Source organism: Aspergillus fijiensis, assembly GCF_003184825.1.
Source record: "Aspergillus fijiensis CBS 313.89 unplaced genomic scaffold BO72scaffold_83, whole genome shotgun sequence".
Classification (NCBI taxonomy): domain Eukaryota; kingdom Fungi; phylum Ascomycota; class Eurotiomycetes; order Eurotiales; family Aspergillaceae; genus Aspergillus; species Aspergillus fijiensis.
This window is the reverse complement of record NW_024469059.1, coordinates 104,761-123,908: the sequence shown is the minus strand read 5'-3', so window position 1 is coordinate 123,908 and position 19,148 is coordinate 104,761. Positions and strand designations below refer to the sequence as shown.

Genomic DNA, 19,148 nt, shown 5'->3' with positions numbered 1-19,148 from the left:
GGGCATCCGCAAGCGGGGTGCTGCGAAAAAGGTCGATCGGGAAGGTGATCTGGTCATGGATGGAAATACGTCTCAGGCCCGTGCGAAGAGAGGTCGTGGGGACTCTGTTCGATCCGGCGCTTCTTCTGGAACACGGTCTCAGACATCCACCCGAGCTATCGATGCCATTCAGAAGGCTATTTCCAGCAACTCGGAATCGCAACAAGCAAATATCCGCCAAGGTGGCCGGGCCAGTAATCTGGAACAGGTCAGGGTCAACAACTGGAAGGGGAGCAAGGCCAAATCGAATCCCGACGGCGGCCAAGAAAGCCTAATCGCCTTCCTCGAGAAGAAACTCAGCCCACCCGACGCGAGAGCTAGCGCACGCGCAAGGATCACTAAGGTATGTGCAACACCAGAACTTGCGATCATCGACATATGAGTTATCACCAGCGTCGTCCTCTCCGATGTGCTCTCGTTTTCAGTGATGGTACCTCCAGAACGACGGTCGACACTTGCTTCCGCTCATTTGGCATTTATTCCTTGGGATGATTGCGATCATGGGAGGTCTCTTGCGTCTTACTAACGTTCACTAGTCGCGGCTCGAAGGCGACGCGATCATCGTGTCTATCAAGCCGGAACTGCTAAACAGAATGCTTCAGCTCAACGGCTTTAATTTTGCTGGCAAAATTTTGGAAATTGAAAAATATGATGAAGCTGGGATAGACCAGGCGATGCTACCTGTGAACGGTAGCACGCCCACGGCCGCCGACACGAAGGCTAAGATGACTGCTTTCCTCGCCAAGCGGTTTAACCGAGAAAACAAGCTCCTTGATCTCTCGGATCTACACAACGATCCGGATCTCATCGCCATGGGGATTTTCCAAAGCACTTCAACTGAATCCAAATTCTTTCCTGCGCTGATGAAGGTTTGGGAGCTGAATCTTAGCCTGGTGTTCGACAGCCCCGCCGCGCGTCGCCGGGCGGTCGAGAGTGTCAGTCTGAGGGCCAACAAGCTTGAGAATCTTAAGATGGTCACCACCTTGGCGCAAGCTTTCCCAGACTTGAAAAACCTCGACCTTTCGCACAACGACTTCAAGGACGCACAGTCCTTGCTGGCATGGCGCCATAAGTTCGAAAATCTCGAGCTCCTGGACCTCTCCAACACCCCTTTCAGTGCCGACCCTACGTTCAAGGACACCATGCTCAAGTGGTATCTCAAACTCCGAGTCCTCAATGGTATCGAAGTTCGGACCGCAGAAGAATTGGCCGCACTGAAGAAATCCCCGATTCCTGTCCAGGCACCGTATTTCCGGGACGAGGGCTGCATTGCCGAGAACTTCATTAGAGCTTTCTTCTCGGGCTACGACAATGACCGGAACGGTTTGCTTGATAGCGTATACGACAACGAATCCACATTCACTCTTAACATCAACACCGCCGCTCCCAGAGCCCAGCAAGCTGATGTTGCAGCCTGGGACGCGTACATCAAGAATAGCAGGAACCTGCTTAGAATCACGCACTTGACCGCAAGAATGTCTCGATCGCATAACGGTGCGGACAAAATCCGCAAGCTATGGAACAGCCTTCCTGCCACAAGACACCCGGATATCGCGGCGCATCCTCAGGATTGGCTGATTGAGTGTTATCCCATCCCAGGACTGGTTGATCCGACCGGCCAGAGTCCCACTGGTGTTGGCGGCCTCTTGATCACAGTTCACGGTAAATACGACGAAATCGGCAAGAGCTCCAAGATTGACACGCGGAGCTTCGACAGAACGTTCGTATTAGGCCCTGGCGGCGGCGCGGGTGGAGTGAGAGTCATCAACGACATCCTATGTTGTCGCGCGTATGGCGGTAACGAAGCATGGGCTCCAGAAACCGAGGAAGCCGCTCAACCGGCGGCTCAACAGGCAACCCCCCAGCAGTCTATCGATCAGGCAGCTGTTCCTCAGCAGGTGGTGGGACCACCAGCCACCCCGGAAGGGTATGGCATGCCTGCCCCCGGAAAGAGTGAGACTCAAGTGCAGCAAGAGCAACTCGTAATTCAAGTCATGAGCCAGACTGGAATGACCTTGCAGTATTCCGAGTTGGCTATCAGCGGAAATGGCTGGGACTTGGACAAAGCTTTGCAGGACTTTGCCAAGCTCAAGGTAAGACCAACCAGAAGACTGTTTGCAAAAGATATCCATACTAATCCATCTACAGGAACAGGGAACGTTGCCCCCTGAAGCCTTCCTAGCCGGAACAGTCTAAACACTCGGCACCGCCGCTCGTCAACGACAGAACGGCGGGTTCAAATCACACTTTGCTAGATCCCAATGGTGTTTGCTTGGAGTTACAATTTTGTCTTACTTTGACCTGGTCTGTTTTGCTGCTTCTTATTGCATGGCTCGGGCGAATGGCAAATCGGGCTGAAGACTCAAATACTGAATCTAGTTTTTATTTCCATCTTATCCTGTTATGTATCAACCAAGACTACGAATATTATGTCCATAAACAAAGAGCCTGGGGATTGGAGAACAATACCCCCTAGGCAGATTCATTACCATCCACAAAATTTTCACATATCAACCGCTGTAAGCGAAGGAAATGAAAGCTTGAATAGATATTGTAGATTGTTGGAGTAACCAGACAAGAAATCCAACAAGTTCCAATGTGTTGAGCCCGGAGTGCTGAACAACTTGCCGGACTCCCGCCCGCGCTTTGTGAGCTTCTCCGAACCAACTCCCCGCCTCCCGCTTTCCCCCCCCATCGTTTGGAGCTGATCAACCCATCCTACTCCATAACAACTAACTAGCTCTCTTTGTTCTTCCTCCCCCCTGTACTTCTTTGAATGTGGTGTGCATGTTGAATCGGCGACTACGCTCAAGCTGGTATTACAGCATGTGTTTGGTGTTTATAATAAAGAGCTAATGGAATGTTCACCACTACTACCACTACCACCGCCTCAATGCCCTCCAATGGAGCGGCCGATATCGACCCCTTAGATGCAGGTGAGCGGACTCGGCTGACAACCCTCAGTCCTGCGTCCTACGAAGCACAATCACTGATCAATCTGTTGCACTAGCGGATTACGATCCTATCGACCATCTTAACTCAATCTTCTCCCATCCTTCCACGCTTTCCGCCGTGTCACAAGTGTCCCAGTCCCTCTCCGCATACGAAGATGAGCTCGACGACGATATCAGCGCCCTGGTCGAGGACCAGGTCACCTCGAATGCGGAAAGTGTTGAGCGCATCCAGGCCGCCAAAGCGGACCTGACCGAACTGTTTAAAAAGATCGACGATGTGCGCGACCGCGCTTCCAAGACCGAGCTCGCGATCACGGAGATGACGGCGGATATCAAACAATTGGACAACGCGAAGAAGAACCTCACACTATCCATGACAGCCCTGAAGCGGCTGCAGATGCTGACAACGGCCTACGATCAGCTTCGCGCCCTCAGTCGGACCAGGCAATACCGGGACTGCGCTCAGCTGCTGCAGGCGGTCATTCAGCTCATGGCGCATTTCAAATCGTACCGGTCGATCGATCAGATCGCTCTCCTCAGCAAGAACGTGGCAGATATACAAAGGGAGCTCCTGGAACAAGTTTGTGAGGATTTCGAGCTGGCGTTCGCCAAGGGGGAGGTTGGGCTGCGCAGGTCGACGCTCTCGGAGGGTTGCTTGGTCATGGATGCGCTGGGCGAACACGCCAAATCTAGGCTCGTGACCTGGTACTGCAATTTCCAACTGCGGGAGTACCGTCAGGTGTTCAGAAATAACGAGGAGGCAGGATCTTTGGACAACATATCGCGGCGGTATGCGTGGTTCAGACGTATTCTGAAGATTTATGATGAGGAATACGCGCCCATCTTCCCCGCGTCTTGGAAGGTTAATGAGACACTCACCAATATCTTTTGTGAAGGAACGAGGGACGACTTCAAGGGGATCCTCTCGCGCTCGGTGCGCAATGGGCAATCGATCGACGTCAATCTGCTCCTGTCGTGTTTGCAAGAAACCTTGGATTTCGAACATTCGCTTGAGCGACGCTTTGTGAGCCCCGCTCGTCCCTCTACTGATACCTTCGCCTCGAGCGAGGCGCCGGTGTTTGGCCAGGCTATATCGGAGGCTTTTGAGCCCTATCTCAGCGTCTGGGTCGAGGCTCAAGATAAGCAACTGGCTGCACTGATACCCAAGTACCGGCAGCAGCCGATCAAGCCGCCGGACGAAGAGTTCGACTCGCACATAGTGATATCCTCCTCGACGGATCTGTTCAACTTCTACCGACATGCTTTACAGCAATGTGCGAAATTGTCCACCGGCGGAAGCCTTGCAGACCTGGCGAAGGTCTTTGCAAAGTACCTGGACCAATACGCACAACAGGTACTTCTCTACTACATCAGTGAACGTCCCAGTGGTCACACACCATCGAAGGTACCCAACCTCGAGGATCTCATCCTGGTTCTCAACACTGCCGATTACTGCTACACGACCTGTAACCAGTTAGAGGAGAAGATTAAGGGGAGGCTGGATAAGAATTTGAAACAGTCCGTGGACCTGCAGAGCCAGGCGGACACATTCATGGGCATAGCGTCTGCAACCGTTCGAGGTCTTGTACGGAGGGTTGAGATCGACTTGGAACCTTGTTGGCGCGAAATGCGCAATATACCCTGGAGTCGGTTGGAAAATGTCAGCGACCAGAGCTCCTACGTGGGCGAACTCTTGTCAAAGACTCAGACCAAGTGCTCGGAAACTCTACAACTACTACACAAACAGCAATACGCGCGGGCCTTTGCAGACCACACTGTAGAGCTGATCTCAAACCTTTTCACCACCAACATCTTCCAGTCCAAGCCTATTGCAGAGACTGGAGCGGAGCAGGTAAACTATTCTCGATCACCGTCTACGTCCCGCTGCCTCTCCCAAACTAATCACCTGTGTCTAGATGCTCCTGGATGCCTACGCCCTCAAAGCCGGTCTTTCATCACTTCTCCCAAATCCCGCCCCCGCCGGCTTCGTCAAGCGCGTCAACAGCAGTTTCGCTAAGATTGAAGCCCTCCTCAAGACCCTGCAGGTGCACCCTTCACCCCCTGAGGCCCTCGTGCAGGCGTACCTCGTCCACATCGCCGACCAGAACAACACCAACTTCCGCAAGATCCTTGACATGAAGGGCATCCGCAGCCGCCAGGAACAGAATCACCTCCTGGAACTCTTCCAGCTCCACCGCGCATCCGATCGCTACGCCTCCAACCTCCAGCAGAGTAACCCCATGCTAACCGCCCTGCAATCCACCACTGCGCCCACCTCCACCTCGGTCTCCCAGGGCCTGGGACTCGGCTCGGCCGCCGCGTCCATCGGCGCCACGAACCTCCCCACCCGCTTCGACGCATCCCTGCTCGGCTCCGCCCTCATCTCCGCCGCCAAGGACGGCGTCGACCGCTTCGGAACCCCCATGAGCGGCTCCTCGGCAACCACGATACCCGGAGGAGGCGGCGCAGGCGCAACATCCGGTGTTGGTGGTGGCGGCAGCGGAGCCATCCTCATCTCGGCCTCCTCGACGCCCAATCCCGCTGGTTCGGCCCCGAGCAACCCCGGCGCGGAGAGCAGCGCCACTGCGAACCTGAACGAGAATCTGAAGAATATCGGCAAGTTCTTCCGCCGCGATCTGGGTGGATTTGGCGGTAGGTTTGGCCGAAGTGGGGATGACGGGTGACAGTCTTTTGTTCTAGGTGTGTGTTGTGGGTGGGATGTACTTTCTGTACATATGAATATAATCTCTTTTACTTCCCTTTGGAATACTTCCAGGCTGTTTTGCCTACGTACTTAGCATGGTGGTTGGCTTCTTGTGGTTGGTCGGTAGTGGTACCTTACTGTATGGGATTCGTTCAACTTTGCTGTGGATAGATGGATTCTAGCGAGAGGAGTATGCTGTGAATGGTCGTGTTCATAGCTTGCGCCGTGTGGCCTGTGGTTGACTTTGCGTGGCAGCTGGGATAAAAAGCTATCTATGCCCATGTGCCCGAACTAGATACAGGGTGGCTCTTGGCTCTGAGCTAGCCGTCTGTCAATAGCGAGCTCAATTTTCTTTGTCTATGTTCTAGTGATCTTCTCATTCTCCTGTTCCTGGGGTAAGGGGTGAGCGAAGTGGGCGAAGAAAATGTGGGATGTTTGGCCCGCGGCAGAGGTGTTTCACAATTTCAACGGTCTCACATGTGGGTGAGATTAGAAATGGCTTGGAGCCCTCTGGGATGAATCAAGGGCATGGTTGGGGTTGGTTAGAGATGGTATAATGTGGCCGCTATAAGTAGTCCAATTCTGCGACGGGCTTTTCGCAGAATACATGAGTTGAAGGGTTCGTAGCAAAGATGTGTATACAGATAGCGCCACCTACGACGGACACTCTCAACACAGGAAACTGCAGGAGCTTTCAAAACGACACCGGAAGAGTTTTTTACTGGTAGCAACGTCTGAATATCGTCGTATCCCTGACAAGGCCTGTTACACGGAATATGTCAATATCTAAGAATAACTATGTACAATTACATGATCGTTTGTGATGTTCACAAGAGTTTACTCGTGTACGTTCACAAAAGGTATACATTGGTTCATTTTGATGGCTTCGTCTACTCGTCCTCCCCGCCTCTCGGCGTCTTGCGAAGCTTGCTCATGGCATACAATAGATCATTCAGCTCACCCCGCTTCTTGTCTTCGGTGGTAGCCGCGATTTCCAACGTACCCACGGCGTTGATAGCGCCGGTCGCGGACTGCAGGGTCGGTTCCCAGCCCAGCGAGCCTTCGGTGCCCTGCTGGAGACGGAAGGCCTCGAGCAGGATGGAAGGGGCAGAGGGGCTTGCGCGCCACTCGTTAGTCGAGCCCGCGGTGCGGACGGAGTCGACGGAGATGAGCAGCGTGTTGTCCTTCTCGATGCTGGTCACGGCGAGGACATTGCCGGTGAGGTCGAGCGGGGTTTGGGGCTTGAGGGAGCCGTCGGCTTCGAGGGTGAAGCATTGGAGTTGGGAGGATCTGAGGATCATTGAGGATTAGTGGTTGATCGTTCTCGATTCTGCGGTTGTTGTTGATTTGATCAGATGGACTTACCCATCAAGCGCAACAAGAATGAGTCGCAGGTCCCCGAGTGTCGTGGCCCAGATTCCGCGGACGACCACCTCAGCGGCGGATGAGTCCTCGACCAAGGGAACCTTATGGAGAGCACGGCCCTCGGTCCAGTTCCAGACCATCAGGTAGTTGTCGCCTCCGCCGGAGATCAGGTACTCGGGAGCGTCCCGCGGCACGCAGATCTTGCTGATGAAGGCTGTATGACCCAAGCAGTAGTTTTCGATGACATGCGCCTGGGGTGGGCCACGGGAGACACGGATGTGTTCGTCGCGGTCGGCGGTCAGGATATAGGTACGCTTGTGGGTGTCGGAAGGGAGAGATACGAAGAGCATGTCGGTGAGCAGCGAGACGTGGCCGAGCAGGAGATGGTGTTCGAACGAGGGGCCAGACTTCTCCTCCCCTGCTTCCTTTTTCTTCTTGGCGAGTTCAAGTTGCTGTTCCAAAGCTCTCAGATTGCCCTTTGTGTGCACGGTCAGGTTGGTTGCGGCAGGATGGCTGAGTTTCGCCTCTCTGTTCGGTCTGGGAGCAACGGCGGGCTTTTCATTACTGGGGATGAGGGGTAGAGAGTGAACGTCTCCGAATTTGTCGGCGCATAGGATTGTGGTCTCATCGCTAGTCAATGCTATAGAGGATGGTCGCTTGGGCATGATTCTGCGGGGGCAGCGTTAGTATACAACGACGAGCGCGCTCAGTTCGTGGGAAAGTATCATAGGCCACGCTTACCTCTCGCTGAGTTGTTGGAATGAACCATCATCTTGGATCTGGAAGACGCGAATACACTTGTCTTCTCCTGTGACAGCAATGACATATTCGCCGTTCGAAGTGCTAGTGACAATGGGAATGTTCGACCAAGCAGGCGGGGCCTTCGACTTCTCGGTCTTCTCTGCGGTCTCGGACTCTTCCACAGAGCCGCCCTCCGCCGTTGAGACCTTTCTTTTCTTCTCTGGGGGTTCTTGGTCACTTGAGCCGGTATCTTGTGGCCAGCTCGCAAGTCGTTGGCCGGTCTCGGCAGAGTAAGAGTACAGCTGTGGGCCAGCGGAGGCAAGCAGAAGCTTAGCCTGCGGCCTCTCCACAAACTGAATGCATTGAAAGGGGTATTGGAAGTTGAGAGCCATGGTGTACCGCTTCAATTGGAGCTCAAAGATGGTGGTTCGGCCCCGATAATAATGGATATCGCAAGCAGCAATCGCAGAAAGCAACCTTTGCCCCCACTTGCGATTTGATAGATGGAATAGGCACAAGGCAGAAAAAAAAGCCTCTCACCGCCCGTGAGTGCGACACCGCATGCGACACCGCCTACTCCAAGCAGGAGCTGGAGCTAAGCGCGGAGCGGGGCCCACGTGACATATCGGCTAGCGAGGCCACAACCGAGTAAAGATTTCCTAAAATCCGCGGCGCGATTGTTTCTTCGATCCTTCAACGTTTCGATTTATTCGGACAACAACAACTTCAACAAATTTTCCCTTGCCCTTAAACAGCCTTTCTTCAGCGAAATAAGGAGAAATGGGGGGCAAGTCTGCTACCAAGGCCGCTTACTTCGAGAAGCTCAAGGCCCTTCTCGATGAGTACAAGACCGTCTTCATTGTCGGTGTCGACAATGTCAGCTCCCAGCAGATGCACGAGATCCGTGTCTCTCTGCGTGGTGAGGGTGTCGTCCTGATGGGTAAGAACACCATGGTAAGTTGTCTCTCGTTCCCCTGCCGTCAATTGGCCGTCGCATATTAATGGTGTAATCAAAGGTCCGCCGTGCCATCAAGGGCTTCGTCACCGACAACCCGGAGTACGAGCGCCTGCTCCCCTTCGTCAAGGGTAGGTCATGATCCACACGTCTGCGTCAAGGAGCTAGGAAGCTGACTGAGACGCGCAGGTAACGTCGGTTTCATCTTCACCAACGGTGACCTCAAGTCCACCAAGGAGAAGATCCTGGCCAACCGTGTCGCTGCTCCCGCTCGTGCCGGTGCCGTTGCCCCCGCTGATGTCTGGATTCCCGCTGGTAACACCGGTATGGAACCCGGTAAGACCTCTTTCTTCCAGGCTCTCGGTGTCCCCACCAAGATTGCTCGTGGTACCATTGAAATCACCACCGATCTGAAGCTCGTTGAGGCTGGTGCCAAGGTCGGCCCCTCCGAGGCCACCCTGTTGAACATGCTCAACATCTCTCCCTTCACCTACGGTATGACCATTTCCCAGGTCTACGACCAGGGTCAGACCTTCGGTGCCGAGGTTCTCGACATCGAGGAGTCCCAGCTCCTCGATGCCTTCAGCGCTGCCATCAAGACCATCACCAGCATCTCTTTGGCCGCTAACTTCCCCACCCTTCCCTCTGTCGTCCACTCCGTGGTCAACAGCTACAAGAAGGTTCTCGCTGTTGCCATCGAGACTGAGATCTCCTGGCCCGAGATTGAGGAGCTCAAGGACCGTATCGCCAACCCTGACGCTTACGCTTCTTCCGCTCCCGCTGCCGCCGCTGCCCCTGCTGGCGGTGATGCCCCCGCTGCCGAGGCCCCTGCTGAGGAGGCTGAGGAGTCTGACGAGGACATGGGCTTCGGTCTTTTCGACTAAGCGTCTCGCGTCTAGTTTGCACGTGACATGCACACCATGTTTTAGATATCTTTCTTGCCAGTCTTGACGATTGGATGAATGAAATGATTTTCATGGTCATGAATGTTGTGATCCTTCTCTCATCTACATAATGGAACGTAGTCTACGCTCCATTATATGATGAATCAACAAAGGTGAGCTTTTTTTTTTTCGAAATCTGTCTTTCATGCACACTTTCCTTCGGTGGATGATGATCCTTTTTAACTCGTAGCTACGGCTTTGAAGATCAAAAACAGCAACAACTTACACTCTAATTTTTTGCTGACACCTCTGTTACCCTTTCACTTTTTGTTACTCACGCTCTTGAGGCAACCTGAAGGCTAACATCAATTGAAAATAGGTCTGCGTTGGTTCGTCGTAGGACGTAAAGCCAGCTTCTCGATCCACACCTTGACTGAGTGTCTTGCCAAAGTCTATGTGTAGGTTGAGTGATGCGCTTGTAGAAGTTTAGGAATATTGGGATATCTATTTCTGGAGGTCTAGGTCCTACGATGGAAGTGGCCGCAGCATGGTGTAAGGAAGCTTTATAGCTAGCAATCAAACATCTAATTCGAATTCTCTTGTGCGCATGCCCCATAATCACAGTTCTCACCCTATACTTGTAATTTGAAGAGGAGCTCCTGAGTATGTCGAACCTGCGATCCAGCCTCGGGTCTTTTGGCGGATAATCTACTCAACTCACACTGTAACTTAGTTAACTAATTCTACTCCGCGTAGTCAGCGGTGATCAGCCGATTGGCGGCCCGAGGCACCGAGCGGCAGGACCTGCGCATGTCATGGAAACCCCTCCTTCCCAAGGTCCCCTCTTCCTCTTCTGTAAAATACCTTTGCAACCAAAATGCCCGAACAGTTTGCACCATTGAAGAACGACCTCCTGCTGAGGGCCGCCAGAGGTAGCCTTAACTGCAAATACATGCTCATCATCGAAGCAAGCTAACTCTCCACTAGGCGAGGAGGTTCCTCGTCCTCCGATCTGGGTCATGCGGCAAGGTACGCATTCCCCCTCCATCCTCCAAATCAAGGACTTGCGGCTCGAAGAAGAATGTGCAGTAACAGTCACTAACCTGGGTGGCTCATTCTGCTACAGCTGGTCGTTACCTCCCCGAATACCACGAAGCGAAAGGCAACCGCGACTTCTTCGAATGCTGCCGCAGCCCCGAGATTGCGTCCACATTGACTCTCCAGCCCATTGAGCGGTACGCCGGACTCATCGATGCCGCCATCATCTTCTCCGACATCTTGGTGATCCCCCAGGCCATGGGCATGCAGGTAGAGATGGTCGACAAGAAGGGCCCGCACTTCCCGCAACCGCTGCAGTCGCCGGACGACGGACAGTACGAGAAGGTGATGCAGAAGAAGGTGGACGTCAAGGCTGAGCTGGACTACGTCTACAAGGCCATCACGCTCACCCGCCACAAGCTGGCCGGCCGGGTGCCGTTGATCGGCTTCTGCGGAGCGCCCTGGACCCTGCTGTGCTACATGGTCGAAGGTGGAGGTACGAAGCTCTTCGTGCAGTCGAAGAAGTGGATCTACAGATACGCCGAGGAGTCCAAGGCTCTGCTGCAGAAGATCGCCGAGATCTGTGTCGAGTACCTGGCGCTTCAGGTCGAGGCCGGCGCGCAGCTGGTGCAGGTGTTCGACTCCTGGGCTGGGGAGATGTCGCCCGTGGCCTTCAGCCGGTTCTCTCTCCCATACCTGCGCTACATCTCGCAGAATCTCCCAAAGAAGTTGACGGAGATGGGTCTGGAACCTGTCCCGATGACGGTCTTCGCCAAGGGGGCTTGGTTTGCTTTGGAGGATCTGTGCGAGTCTGGCTACAACGTTGTTGGTCTGGACTGGCTGCATGATCCCGCCGAGGCCAAGAAGATTGCGAACGGTCGTGTGACGCTCCAGGGCAATGCTGATCCGGGTGTTCTTTACGGTACCCGCGAGGCCATCACCGAGGCCGTGGAGACTATGGTCCGCGGCTTCTGGCCGGGCAAGAAGGGCTGGATTGCCAACTTGGGACACGGTGAGATATATCCCGGTCTGGATGTTGAAGCTTCGCGTATACTAATAATACTGGTGGTGATTAGGCATCACTCCGTTCGTCAATCCCGATGACCTCAAATTCTACTTCGAGGAAATCCACCGCTTGACGGCGGCTTAAGATTGTCACTTGATGTGGGTATGACTCATTTGCTCTCTTGTTGACTATATATATACATATTGAATATCTCCGCTGCAGCGTATCTGCAAAATCCTTTTCTCGCGGTGACTCAGACGGCAATGTCCTCGTTCCTGTTTGGTCCCATATAGTCAGACTGGGCATTTCTTACCAGAAATCAAAAAGTGGCGGAAGTATGTGATAGAAAAAGGGGGGAAAGAAATGATACCATGCTCCCAAAAAAATGGAAAGACAAAATGGAAAAGCAAGTTCCAACTTACCAGAGCTCCGGCTTGTCCTTGACAAAGTCCTCCATCAACTTCTTGCACTCTTTGTTATCCAAGACCACCACTTCCTTCCCACGGTTGAGAAGGTGTTCCTCCCCGCCCATGAAGTTCTTGTTCTCGCCGATGACGACGCGCTTCACCTTGTAGAGAATGCAGGCACCGGTGCACATATCGCATGGCGACAGGGTGGTGTACATGGTGGCACCTTCGTAGGCCGAAGCGGGCAACCGACCCGAGTTCTCAAGCGCAGACATCTCAGCCTAATTGCAATTTATTGAAAAGTTAGTTCGCAAGCTCCTGCAGCTCAGCTACGTCATCATGCAAGGGCAGGCTGCTACTACAGTAAAACCACCCAACGCGACAATTTGATGTAGTACACGAGCTTGTCTGTCCAACCAAGAAAGAAAAAAAACCCGACGCGGAAACCTACATGCAAAACGGCGCTGCCCTTCTGGACGCGCATATTGTGACCGCGACCGAGGATCTTGCCATCCTTGGACACCAGGGCAGCTCCAATGGGGACACCTCCCTCGGCCAATCCCTGCTTGGCCTCCTCGAGAGCGGCGATGAATCCGGGATCGGTTTCCATGGTGGATGGTGGTGGTGGTGGTGGTGTTGTTGTTTGATGCGGGGTTGCGGGGGAAAAGGGAGGGAGACGAATGTCACTTCTGACAGCAGATTAGAGCAAGGAAAAAGAGAATTTCTGGAATCCGGAGATTCAAGATTATGATTTGACGATAATCTTTAACCGAGCACTGCGTACGGTCGTCGGTAACTTATCTTTCCCCCCCCCCCTCTGGCCTTATCTCTTTCCGCTTCGGTCTGCCGAGCCCGGGAGTTGGGGTTCTATTACTTCATCGTATCTGCCAAACTGCCGAGAGCCCCGGGCTCGGGTTGTATGGTTACTTATCCGTGAACTTGGGTGTCGTGACCTCGTTATTGGTAGAAAATTGGTGGATTTATGTGAATACTTGCGAATGTGCTCGCTGCTAAGTGGAATTGCTTGGAAAATCTTTTCAATTATGTTTCGGCGGCCAGGAACTGATTACGCTATTTGCTTGGTAAGTCCAGGATGAGCCTTGGAGATCCACTGTAGATGGAATTGCTATTGAACATCACTTTTTTCCCCCCAACTAAACCAAGCGCAGACCCTTTGTTGTCATTTCTTGAAGCTCATGTGTATTTTCTCTTGTCTCTTTGCTCATTTCTTTGCCTGGTTGTTATGTCTGTGGATGCGAGAATAGTGAGGCAGAAGCTGGTCCTCCCTTTGAAAAACAACAGACAGATCACAATCAACTACACCTCCGAGGCCACGGCGGCATCTGCAGTCAATGGGCAGACAGGAGTTTGTAGTAGCCGCCGCGTCTTGTGTGAAATGGTCTTTGCACCTCCCCTGAGTGTCTCACTCCCCACTGCCCATGAAGAAGTTTTTGTCCCCAGTGGGAGTGGGACGAAGACGGACTACTGAGAGAAACAAGACTAGTCAAGCTCTCGCTCCGCAACAGCATGATTGATCTTCCAGGGCAAGCGAGGCGGAGGTCAAGGCTGATATCGCGGCTCAAGGCATGTCAAAGTCAAGCTTCAGAATGTGCAACCTTGGGACGTGAGCATCCTCAAGGATGCTGAAGTGTGTGGTCATCCGAGTCAAACCCGTTGGTCAATCCGGTGAAGGGCTGAGGATCTCTAAGTTGGCATGAAAGGATTCTGTTTTGTCGTCTTGTGCAGGTCGTTTCATGTTAAGGTATCTGGGATCGTGGATGTGCGGTAGGTCATTGAGTTCAAAGAGTCCTGTGGCTAGCGTGTTAGCCCATGTCATGCTAGATGATTTGAGGCTCTAATAGTGGGCTATGCATACTTCATGTAGTCGCAGGACGACTTGAGATTGGGGAAGTCTTATACCTCTGTTGCTTGAGCTTGAGACTTGGATTTAGATTTGATTTGTTGTGAAGGTGGTTTGCACAAACAATGTCATTGGCGACGCCGCTATGAGATTGTAAGGAGTGCTAAGCAAAATGGACTCCCTGCTTCAGAGAAAGTCGTTGCCTGGGCCATTTCAAGACCTGTTGTGCTGTCAGGATAAACTGTCAAAGTGGTCGATATTTCTTTGGTGCCTGGTATCACAGGTTTGGCATAGTGTATAATGCGCAACGATCTTAGAGAGGGTATTCGTATCTCACTGAGTTGAACAGCTACTCAGCTGCTTCGCGATGGGATTATGTAGAGACAGTAGACTATGCGAGGCACCGTGTGGACTCGGACGAGAAGCAGAGAACCACAGTAGGAAGTCATTTTAAAAGACTACTCGTGTGAATAGGCTAGCTAGGCTAGGGCTCGGGCAGGTGGCAGTGCTCTTTTTCCATGTAGAGTCCTTCCTGTGCATTCGGTATCGAACACAGTCTCTCTCTATGTGCTAGAGGTCATGTGCCGATCGACGTTGGAGGAGTGTCCGAGTGGTTGACATTGCGAGAGGGAAAAGTTTGGTATCCACATATCATTAGGAATAGTTTAGTATCTACACAGCATTAAGAGAATAACGATTTAGCAGCGCGGCAAAGGAAGAACACTGACTGAGCACCCGGACTGAAGAGAGGCATCTCTACTTCTTAGATTGGGGCTATGGCAACGATAGAGGCCAGGTCTTGCGACCACCGCATCCGTGCGAACGCACGCTCGACATGTGGCTGCTGGAGCGGGCCTACTTCTGTCTCCTCTGGATTTGAATTTGTTGCAAATAGGTGCTCTTCATACATGCTCGGTAATCACCATCGCTTAGCATCTCCCAGCGCCTCCTGTCTCGAAAGATTGCGTCAGTAATAGAGAGACAGCTGAGGATTCAAAGGAATCAACTAAGGGAAAAAACCACCCCCTCACTATCGCCGCTGATGTCAAGTCCAGCAAGATTGGCATTTTTTTTTTCCATGGCAGCTCAAAGCTAGACCTTGCCTGCCGGCAGCTGAAAAGAACGGGGTTTAGGGCTTTATCTCATTAGCTGGCGCTTGCGTGATTGTATAATGGGTATGAGGACAGTCAGCAATATAAGAAGCGAGATTAGCAGCCAATTACACCCACAGCCACACACACGCATGGTAATACGAATGCTGCAACCCGATTGAGAATCACACAATATTTGTCTTTGTGAGGTGTGATGCTAGGAAGAGCGGCCTCTCCGGGGGAAGGGGGGCGGTTTTCTCCATGTATATTGCTTTTTGAACGAGCGAAGGATCGATCACCTTTTGTCTTTGTTGTTTGTATGTGTGGTTGGGTCTTATTACTTCAACGGCTGAGAGAGCTTTGCAGACCGCTTTGACCTTTCTTTCGCCCCCCTTTGGTTTGATGGCATACATTCGTTACCTTGCTGGCTCTTGGACAAAAATAGGAGTCTTCTCCGATAGCTCCGCGGATGTGAAGATGATGAATTGAGTGGCATGGATCATGCAGACCGTTCAGAACTCTCGCTAAGCGAGCTCCTTCGGTGGCGTAACCGTGCTGCGACTGGGTAGTTCGAGATAAAGGATGCATGGTCGCTTACCCAGTGGACGGCACGAGTGTGTCCTTTCATGCCATGCTCTTGTTGGAGGATGGGGTCCTTGGGAGGCGTGCCTTCAACTTTCTTCATGTCGGCTAGACATGGCTGATAGGCAAGTCCACGGTTACTGGATGCGAACGAGCGAGACGAGATGGAGTGACAGGGATTGGCCTGCAGTGGCTCCTGCTCAAAAGTTTCTTGTTACATGCTATATTGTGGCCAAGCCGGTGGCAATGGACCCTTCTCGTATGCTCTGTATAACACAGGTGAGTTGACCCACGATCCTGCCATGAGCAACTAGGTCGGCATTGGCTATAAGATTTTCTCTCTTCTCCGTCATCTCCGAGGAACAATGCTGCCGGGCATTTCTGGCCACTGCCATGATCGCGGCAGGTCATCTAGATCGCCAATCTGAGTTGAAGACGCCATCCTTGGCTGTGATGTGCCTGGGAACCCTGAACCGCGGCTGCTACGGCTTCATCCTAGTTTAAGCCTCGCATAGCTGATCATGCGAACAATGGTAATACCATCCAAGCAATTGCGGGAGCTGGTCGTATTGGCTGCCACGCCATCTAGATGTCGATGTAACGCCTCATCCACAAAGTTTGGGGCACATAGAGACTTCTGGCGGGTTCAATAAAGAAGATGTCTCGTGTCCGACAAGCGTTTATTGAAGTCCACCTCCCCTGGCTAGCGTCTTCCAAGAGTTGGGAGTATAGGGATCGCGACGGCGGTTCAGGAAGTATGTTTGCATGGGGCCATGGAAGCGAGCTCCCAGTCTTTGAATTGAGGTATGAGGATGGGGATGTCGTGATCGCGAGACACTACGGACTCATTGGGGAGGAATACGATATATCATGGATGATGTTGGAACATGGTCCGAGATCGGGGGAGTGTGTTTCTTTTTTGCTCTTATTTTATTCTATTCTATTAGTCTGTTCTTCGTGGCAACTGCAGTAGTCCGTTCCTTTCGGAGTGGCCCCTTGATATTAGCGTTGTGGCGGACATACCGCCATGAATATTCAACCAGGATGGCTCATCAGATATTACTCAATAGTTAATTATACTGCATATTGAAATCTTACTTTTAATTTGACTAGGCGGTTTGACAGGTTCCCATGGTGGAGCAAGCGCGGGCGTCGGAGAGAAAAAGCTTCGATCTCAAATTAAGAAATCCGAGGAGATGGGCGTGGTTTGGATATACGAGGTCTGTAAGTGGATCATTGGCAACTCCAAGACCTGCGAAAAGGGAATATCAAGCCATGGCTGCTTGGCTGCCACGCTCCGAAGCTGAAATCTGTCCAATGGCCTGGTGTCTGCAGAAGGTGACCACTCGGTAGATTGTATAGCCAGCATGTCACCACGATAAGATTGATGGCGCAATACTGGGGCGTAGAAGCAGCTAAGAAAGCCCTGCAGCAGTCAAGAGAACCGGACTATGGTGTGATTGGCATAAATATTGCGCAAGAGTGAGGGTTCCTGGGGGATTATTGGAGGAGCAGCATGAGGTTGCCCAGCTTCATATAGTACCTTTTTACTGAGGACCTAGTAACTATACTTTGGTTAGTGTACCTAGCAGCTTAGCACGTCCTCTTCGGGCTCGTTCTCCGAGAGAGAGATTGAGAAGGATGCTTGCTCTTCGACTGAACGAGAAGAATGATCAGCAGCAGCAGCAACAGCAGCAACAGCAGCAACAGCCCCCCTGGTCAGTCAGACGAGCGAAAAGCACAGACTGAGGCTCGACAGGGGTAGGTGTACGTACGTACTTCCAGAAAGTACGTACCCTCTTCCGCACGTGCCAAGACCAATCGGCAACAGGAAGCGAAGGAGGTGTTTGGAAGAAGTTGAGAACAGTCTTCGTGTGTTACAAGTCTGGTGACCCAAAAGGTTGCCATGTGCTAATCTGTAATGTGTAAGAAGCAAACAGATTAAGACAGCAGCCACCAAACTTTCAGTCCTTCAGAGGTCTGAGATCAATACATTTGCAGTACTCCGTACCTAGTCTAATAATCACAGCAGCGCAGCAACACGAGAGATTCAGTCAGTCACTCGTCATGGCGAACCCACACGTGGGCCTACCCTAAGATGGAAGGTTTTCACCATCAACCCCTGCGATGGCGTGTTCTGCCGCGGCTCCCATTGGTTTTGGCCTGTCCACCGCAGAGAGGGTCGCCATCTCCCTGGGTCTTCGCTGATTGGTGATAGCCTGGAGTCCTGTGAAAATCTCCTCGGTCGGCGGGCGGTCTGCCTTGGCAATAATTATCAGATGGAGACTTTTCCCACTTCGACTCTCCATTCCACTTCATCCACTCCATCCTCTCCATCACCTATCACTTTCTTTACTCTCGTCATGTTGTCGTTTCGTGGTCTCACCCAGATTTGTCAATTTCTGTCCTTTGATTCCTTTCATCCGGTTCATGAGTTACCAAGAGATCTACACGAGGTGAAATCTGCGGTACTGCCGGGCGGATAAAGTTGCCCACGGTTAGCCATGGGCCCCGCCGGTGGGCGGAAGCGTTGCAGCTCCACGGCTCATCGTCATCTTCGTCGCTTCCAGACCACACGCACCCCCCCCTGCAACCTCCCCGGGCTAGGAACCCACTCAAAACGATTCTCTTACGCCAGCTTGGTTTCTGACAAGCTTGTCCCTCCTGGTGCCTCTCTAGACTAGACTACTGCCATGTATGCGCGATGCAGATGTGGTGAAGGATCTCCTCGGGGCCTGCAGTAATTCCCAGACGGCTCCCTCGCCTGCCTCTGTTCCTGCCCTTGGGCGATCCCTAGGTGGATCAGCTGCCTTCATCGCCTGCGTGTTCCCTGTGTTCGGCTTGCTGTTGGGATGGTTTCCACGTCGGACGATGTTAATTTGTCCTTGGTTTACCGCCGTGTATCCTAGTGCCTCCCCGTCCCCATGTCCGGTTGCCTCTTGGGGCCTGTGCTAGTGGTGATGATCGACTTGCATCAAATTCCACGGGCGACGAAGAGTCGTGTGTCACCCACTTCTCTCTGACGACGCCATCCACATAAAACTGCCGCAGTTCTCCCTTTTTTGTTTCCCGGATTTATAGATATCCATCCGTGCTTCCTCCCCTCTTCTCCGTGGACATTCCGCGCGGCCCTTCGGTCCTCTTCCAAAATAGTTGTTGCATAGTCCCAGTCCCCGCGGTGCGCCACCCAAGCCACACAACCACTCAATCTATCGGTGAAGTGCGAACTCTTGGAAGCCAGTCCAGGCCTATTAGTGGGATCTAGGTGCTGGTTGTCATCTTTGGCCCTTGATTTAGCTTGATCTTTAGCTTTGTCTTGTCCATCCATTGTCCGGTTTAGATCCCGAGCTTGGACGCCTCGGGTGGGCAGGTTTGATATTTCGCGTTTGGAGCTCCCGATCACGACATCGTTTCTTGGCTTTCCGATCCCCATTTTAAGCCCACTTTGTTCCCGCCTCCACCACGGACTACTACGACTATATTATCTCACTCCCCAAGTCTGCTGGGGTCTTTGATCGATA

At 52.5% G+C, this 19,148-nt stretch overlaps 7 protein-coding genes across 7 annotated transcripts; 5 read left to right on the top strand and 2 right to left on the bottom strand.

Annotated features, from left to right (window-relative positions):
- The first annotated feature begins 527 nt into the window (after positions 1 to 527).
- On the top strand, positions 528 to 2,352 carry BO72DRAFT_293148 (mRNA export factor mexA). The gene is made up of 2 exons (XM_040940373.1): positions 528 to 2,132; positions 2,188 to 2,352. The coding sequence occupies exons 1-2, from the start codon at positions 633 to 635 to the stop codon at positions 2,233 to 2,235; spliced, it is 1,548 nt and encodes a 515-aa protein (XP_040796086.1). The 5' UTR covers positions 528 to 632; the 3' UTR covers positions 2,236 to 2,352.
- Positions 2,353 to 2,729: 377 nt separating this feature from the next.
- On the top strand, positions 2,730 to 5,891 carry BO72DRAFT_453095 (putative GARP complex subunit Vps53). The gene is made up of 3 exons (XM_040945894.1): positions 2,730 to 2,975; positions 3,050 to 4,845; positions 4,910 to 5,891. The coding sequence occupies exons 1-3, from the start codon at positions 2,933 to 2,935 to the stop codon at positions 5,675 to 5,677; spliced, it is 2,607 nt and encodes an 868-aa protein (XP_040796085.1). The 5' UTR covers positions 2,730 to 2,932; the 3' UTR covers positions 5,678 to 5,891.
- Positions 5,892 to 6,458: 567 nt separating this feature from the next.
- trm82 (putative tRNA methyltransferase) lies at positions 6,459 to 8,287 on the bottom strand. The gene is made up of 3 exons (XM_040947671.1): positions 7,804 to 8,287; positions 7,063 to 7,731; positions 6,459 to 6,987 (listed from the first exon to the last, which is right to left on the bottom strand). Exons 1-3 carry the CDS (start codon positions 8,193 to 8,195, stop codon positions 6,588 to 6,590), a joined length of 1,461 nt encoding a protein of 486 aa, XP_040796084.1. The 5' UTR covers positions 8,196 to 8,287; the 3' UTR covers positions 6,459 to 6,587.
- Positions 8,288 to 8,537: 250 nt separating this feature from the next.
- Positions 8,538 to 10,142, top strand: BO72DRAFT_415690 (60S ribosomal protein uL10). Its single transcript, XM_040942579.1, has 3 exons — positions 8,538 to 8,757; positions 8,820 to 8,889; positions 8,948 to 10,142. The coding sequence occupies exons 1-3, from the start codon at positions 8,584 to 8,586 to the stop codon at positions 9,640 to 9,642; spliced, it is 939 nt and encodes a 312-aa protein (XP_040796083.1). The 5' UTR covers positions 8,538 to 8,583; the 3' UTR covers positions 9,643 to 10,142.
- A 340-nt stretch (positions 10,143 to 10,482) lies between these two features.
- Positions 10,483 to 12,111, top strand: BO72DRAFT_415687 (uroporphyrinogen decarboxylase HEM12). The gene is made up of 4 exons (XM_040942578.1): positions 10,483 to 10,574; positions 10,630 to 10,671; positions 10,769 to 11,692; positions 11,757 to 12,111. The coding sequence occupies exons 1-4, from the start codon at positions 10,520 to 10,522 to the stop codon at positions 11,828 to 11,830; spliced, it is 1,095 nt and encodes a 364-aa protein (XP_040796082.1). The 5' UTR covers positions 10,483 to 10,519; the 3' UTR covers positions 11,831 to 12,111.
- On the bottom strand, positions 11,840 to 12,895 carry BO72DRAFT_453091 (cytosine deaminase). The gene is made up of 3 exons (XM_040945893.1): positions 12,545 to 12,895; positions 12,109 to 12,374; positions 11,840 to 11,961 (listed from the first exon to the last, which is right to left on the bottom strand). Exons 1-3 carry the CDS (start codon positions 12,701 to 12,703, stop codon positions 11,940 to 11,942), a joined length of 447 nt encoding a protein of 148 aa, XP_040796081.1. The 5' UTR covers positions 12,704 to 12,895; the 3' UTR covers positions 11,840 to 11,939.
- Positions 12,896 to 13,112: 217 nt separating this feature from the next.
- On the top strand, positions 13,113 to 13,782 carry BO72DRAFT_293081 (uncharacterized protein). The gene has a single exon (XM_040940372.1). It carries the CDS (start codon positions 13,211 to 13,213, stop codon positions 13,580 to 13,582), a length of 372 nt encoding a protein of 123 aa, XP_040796080.1. The 5' UTR covers positions 13,113 to 13,210; the 3' UTR covers positions 13,583 to 13,782.
- Positions 13,783 to 19,148: the final 5,366 nt, after the last annotated feature.

What these genes read in the sequence shown, in the direction of transcription:
- BO72DRAFT_293148 (XM_040940373.1), top strand. Translation starts at nt 633, where the DNA reads ATGCTTCAGCTCAACGGCTTTAATTTTGCTGGCAAAATTTTGGAAATT. An exon ending in AGGACTTTGCCAAGCTCAAG is followed by an intron (nt 2,133 to 2,187) that starts GTAAGACCAACC and finishes ATCCATCTACAG; the next exon opens with GAACAGGGAACGTTGCCCCC.
- BO72DRAFT_453095 (XM_040945894.1), top strand. Translation starts at nt 2,933, where the DNA reads ATGCCCTCCAATGGAGCGGCCGATATCGACCCCTTAGATGCAG. An exon ending in TATCGACCCCTTAGATGCAG is followed by an intron (nt 2,976 to 3,049) that starts GTGAGCGGACTC and finishes CTGTTGCACTAG; the next exon opens with CGGATTACGATCCTATCGAC. An exon ending in CAGAGACTGGAGCGGAGCAG is followed by an intron (nt 4,846 to 4,909) that starts GTAAACTATTCT and finishes ACCTGTGTCTAG; the next exon opens with ATGCTCCTGGATGCCTACGC.
- trm82 (XM_040947671.1), bottom strand. Translation starts at nt 8,195, where the DNA reads ATGGCTCTCAACTTCCAATACCCCTTTCAATGCATTCAGTTTGTGGAG. An exon ending in TTCCAACAACTCAGCGAGAG is followed by an intron (nt 7,732 to 7,803) that starts GTAAGCGTGGCC and finishes CTGCCCCCGCAG; the next exon opens with AATCATGCCCAAGCGACCAT. An exon ending in ATTCTTGTTGCGCTTGATGG is followed by an intron (nt 6,988 to 7,062) that starts GTAAGTCCATCT and finishes AATGATCCTCAG; the next exon opens with ATCCTCCCAACTCCAATGCT.
- BO72DRAFT_415690 (XM_040942579.1), top strand. Translation starts at nt 8,584, where the DNA reads ATGGGGGGCAAGTCTGCTACCAAGGCCGCTTACTTCGAGAAGCTCAAG. An exon ending in TGATGGGTAAGAACACCATG is followed by an intron (nt 8,758 to 8,819) that starts GTAAGTTGTCTC and finishes GTGTAATCAAAG; the next exon opens with GTCCGCCGTGCCATCAAGGG. An exon ending in CCTGCTCCCCTTCGTCAAGG is followed by an intron (nt 8,890 to 8,947) that starts GTAGGTCATGAT and finishes TGAGACGCGCAG; the next exon opens with GTAACGTCGGTTTCATCTTC.
- BO72DRAFT_415687 (XM_040942578.1), top strand. Translation starts at nt 10,520, where the DNA reads ATGCCCGAACAGTTTGCACCATTGAAGAACGACCTCCTGCTGAGGGCC. An exon ending in CCTGCTGAGGGCCGCCAGAG is followed by an intron (nt 10,575 to 10,629) that starts GTAGCCTTAACT and finishes ACTCTCCACTAG; the next exon opens with GCGAGGAGGTTCCTCGTCCT. An exon ending in GATTGCCAACTTGGGACACG is followed by an intron (nt 11,693 to 11,756) that starts GTGAGATATATC and finishes GGTGGTGATTAG; the next exon opens with GCATCACTCCGTTCGTCAAT.
- BO72DRAFT_453091 (XM_040945893.1), bottom strand. Translation starts at nt 12,703, where the DNA reads ATGGAAACCGATCCCGGATTCATCGCCGCTCTCGAGGAGGCCAAGCAG. An exon ending in AGGGCAGCGCCGTTTTGCAT is followed by an intron (nt 12,375 to 12,544) that starts GTAGGTTTCCGC and finishes AATTGCAATTAG; the next exon opens with GCTGAGATGTCTGCGCTTGA. An exon ending in AAGGACAAGCCGGAGCTCTG is followed by an intron (nt 11,962 to 12,108) that starts GTAAGTTGGAAC and finishes GGGACCAAACAG; the next exon opens with GAACGAGGACATTGCCGTCT.
- BO72DRAFT_293081 (XM_040940372.1), top strand. Translation starts at nt 13,211, where the DNA reads ATGGAATTGCTATTGAACATCACTTTTTTCCCCCCAACTAAACCAAGC.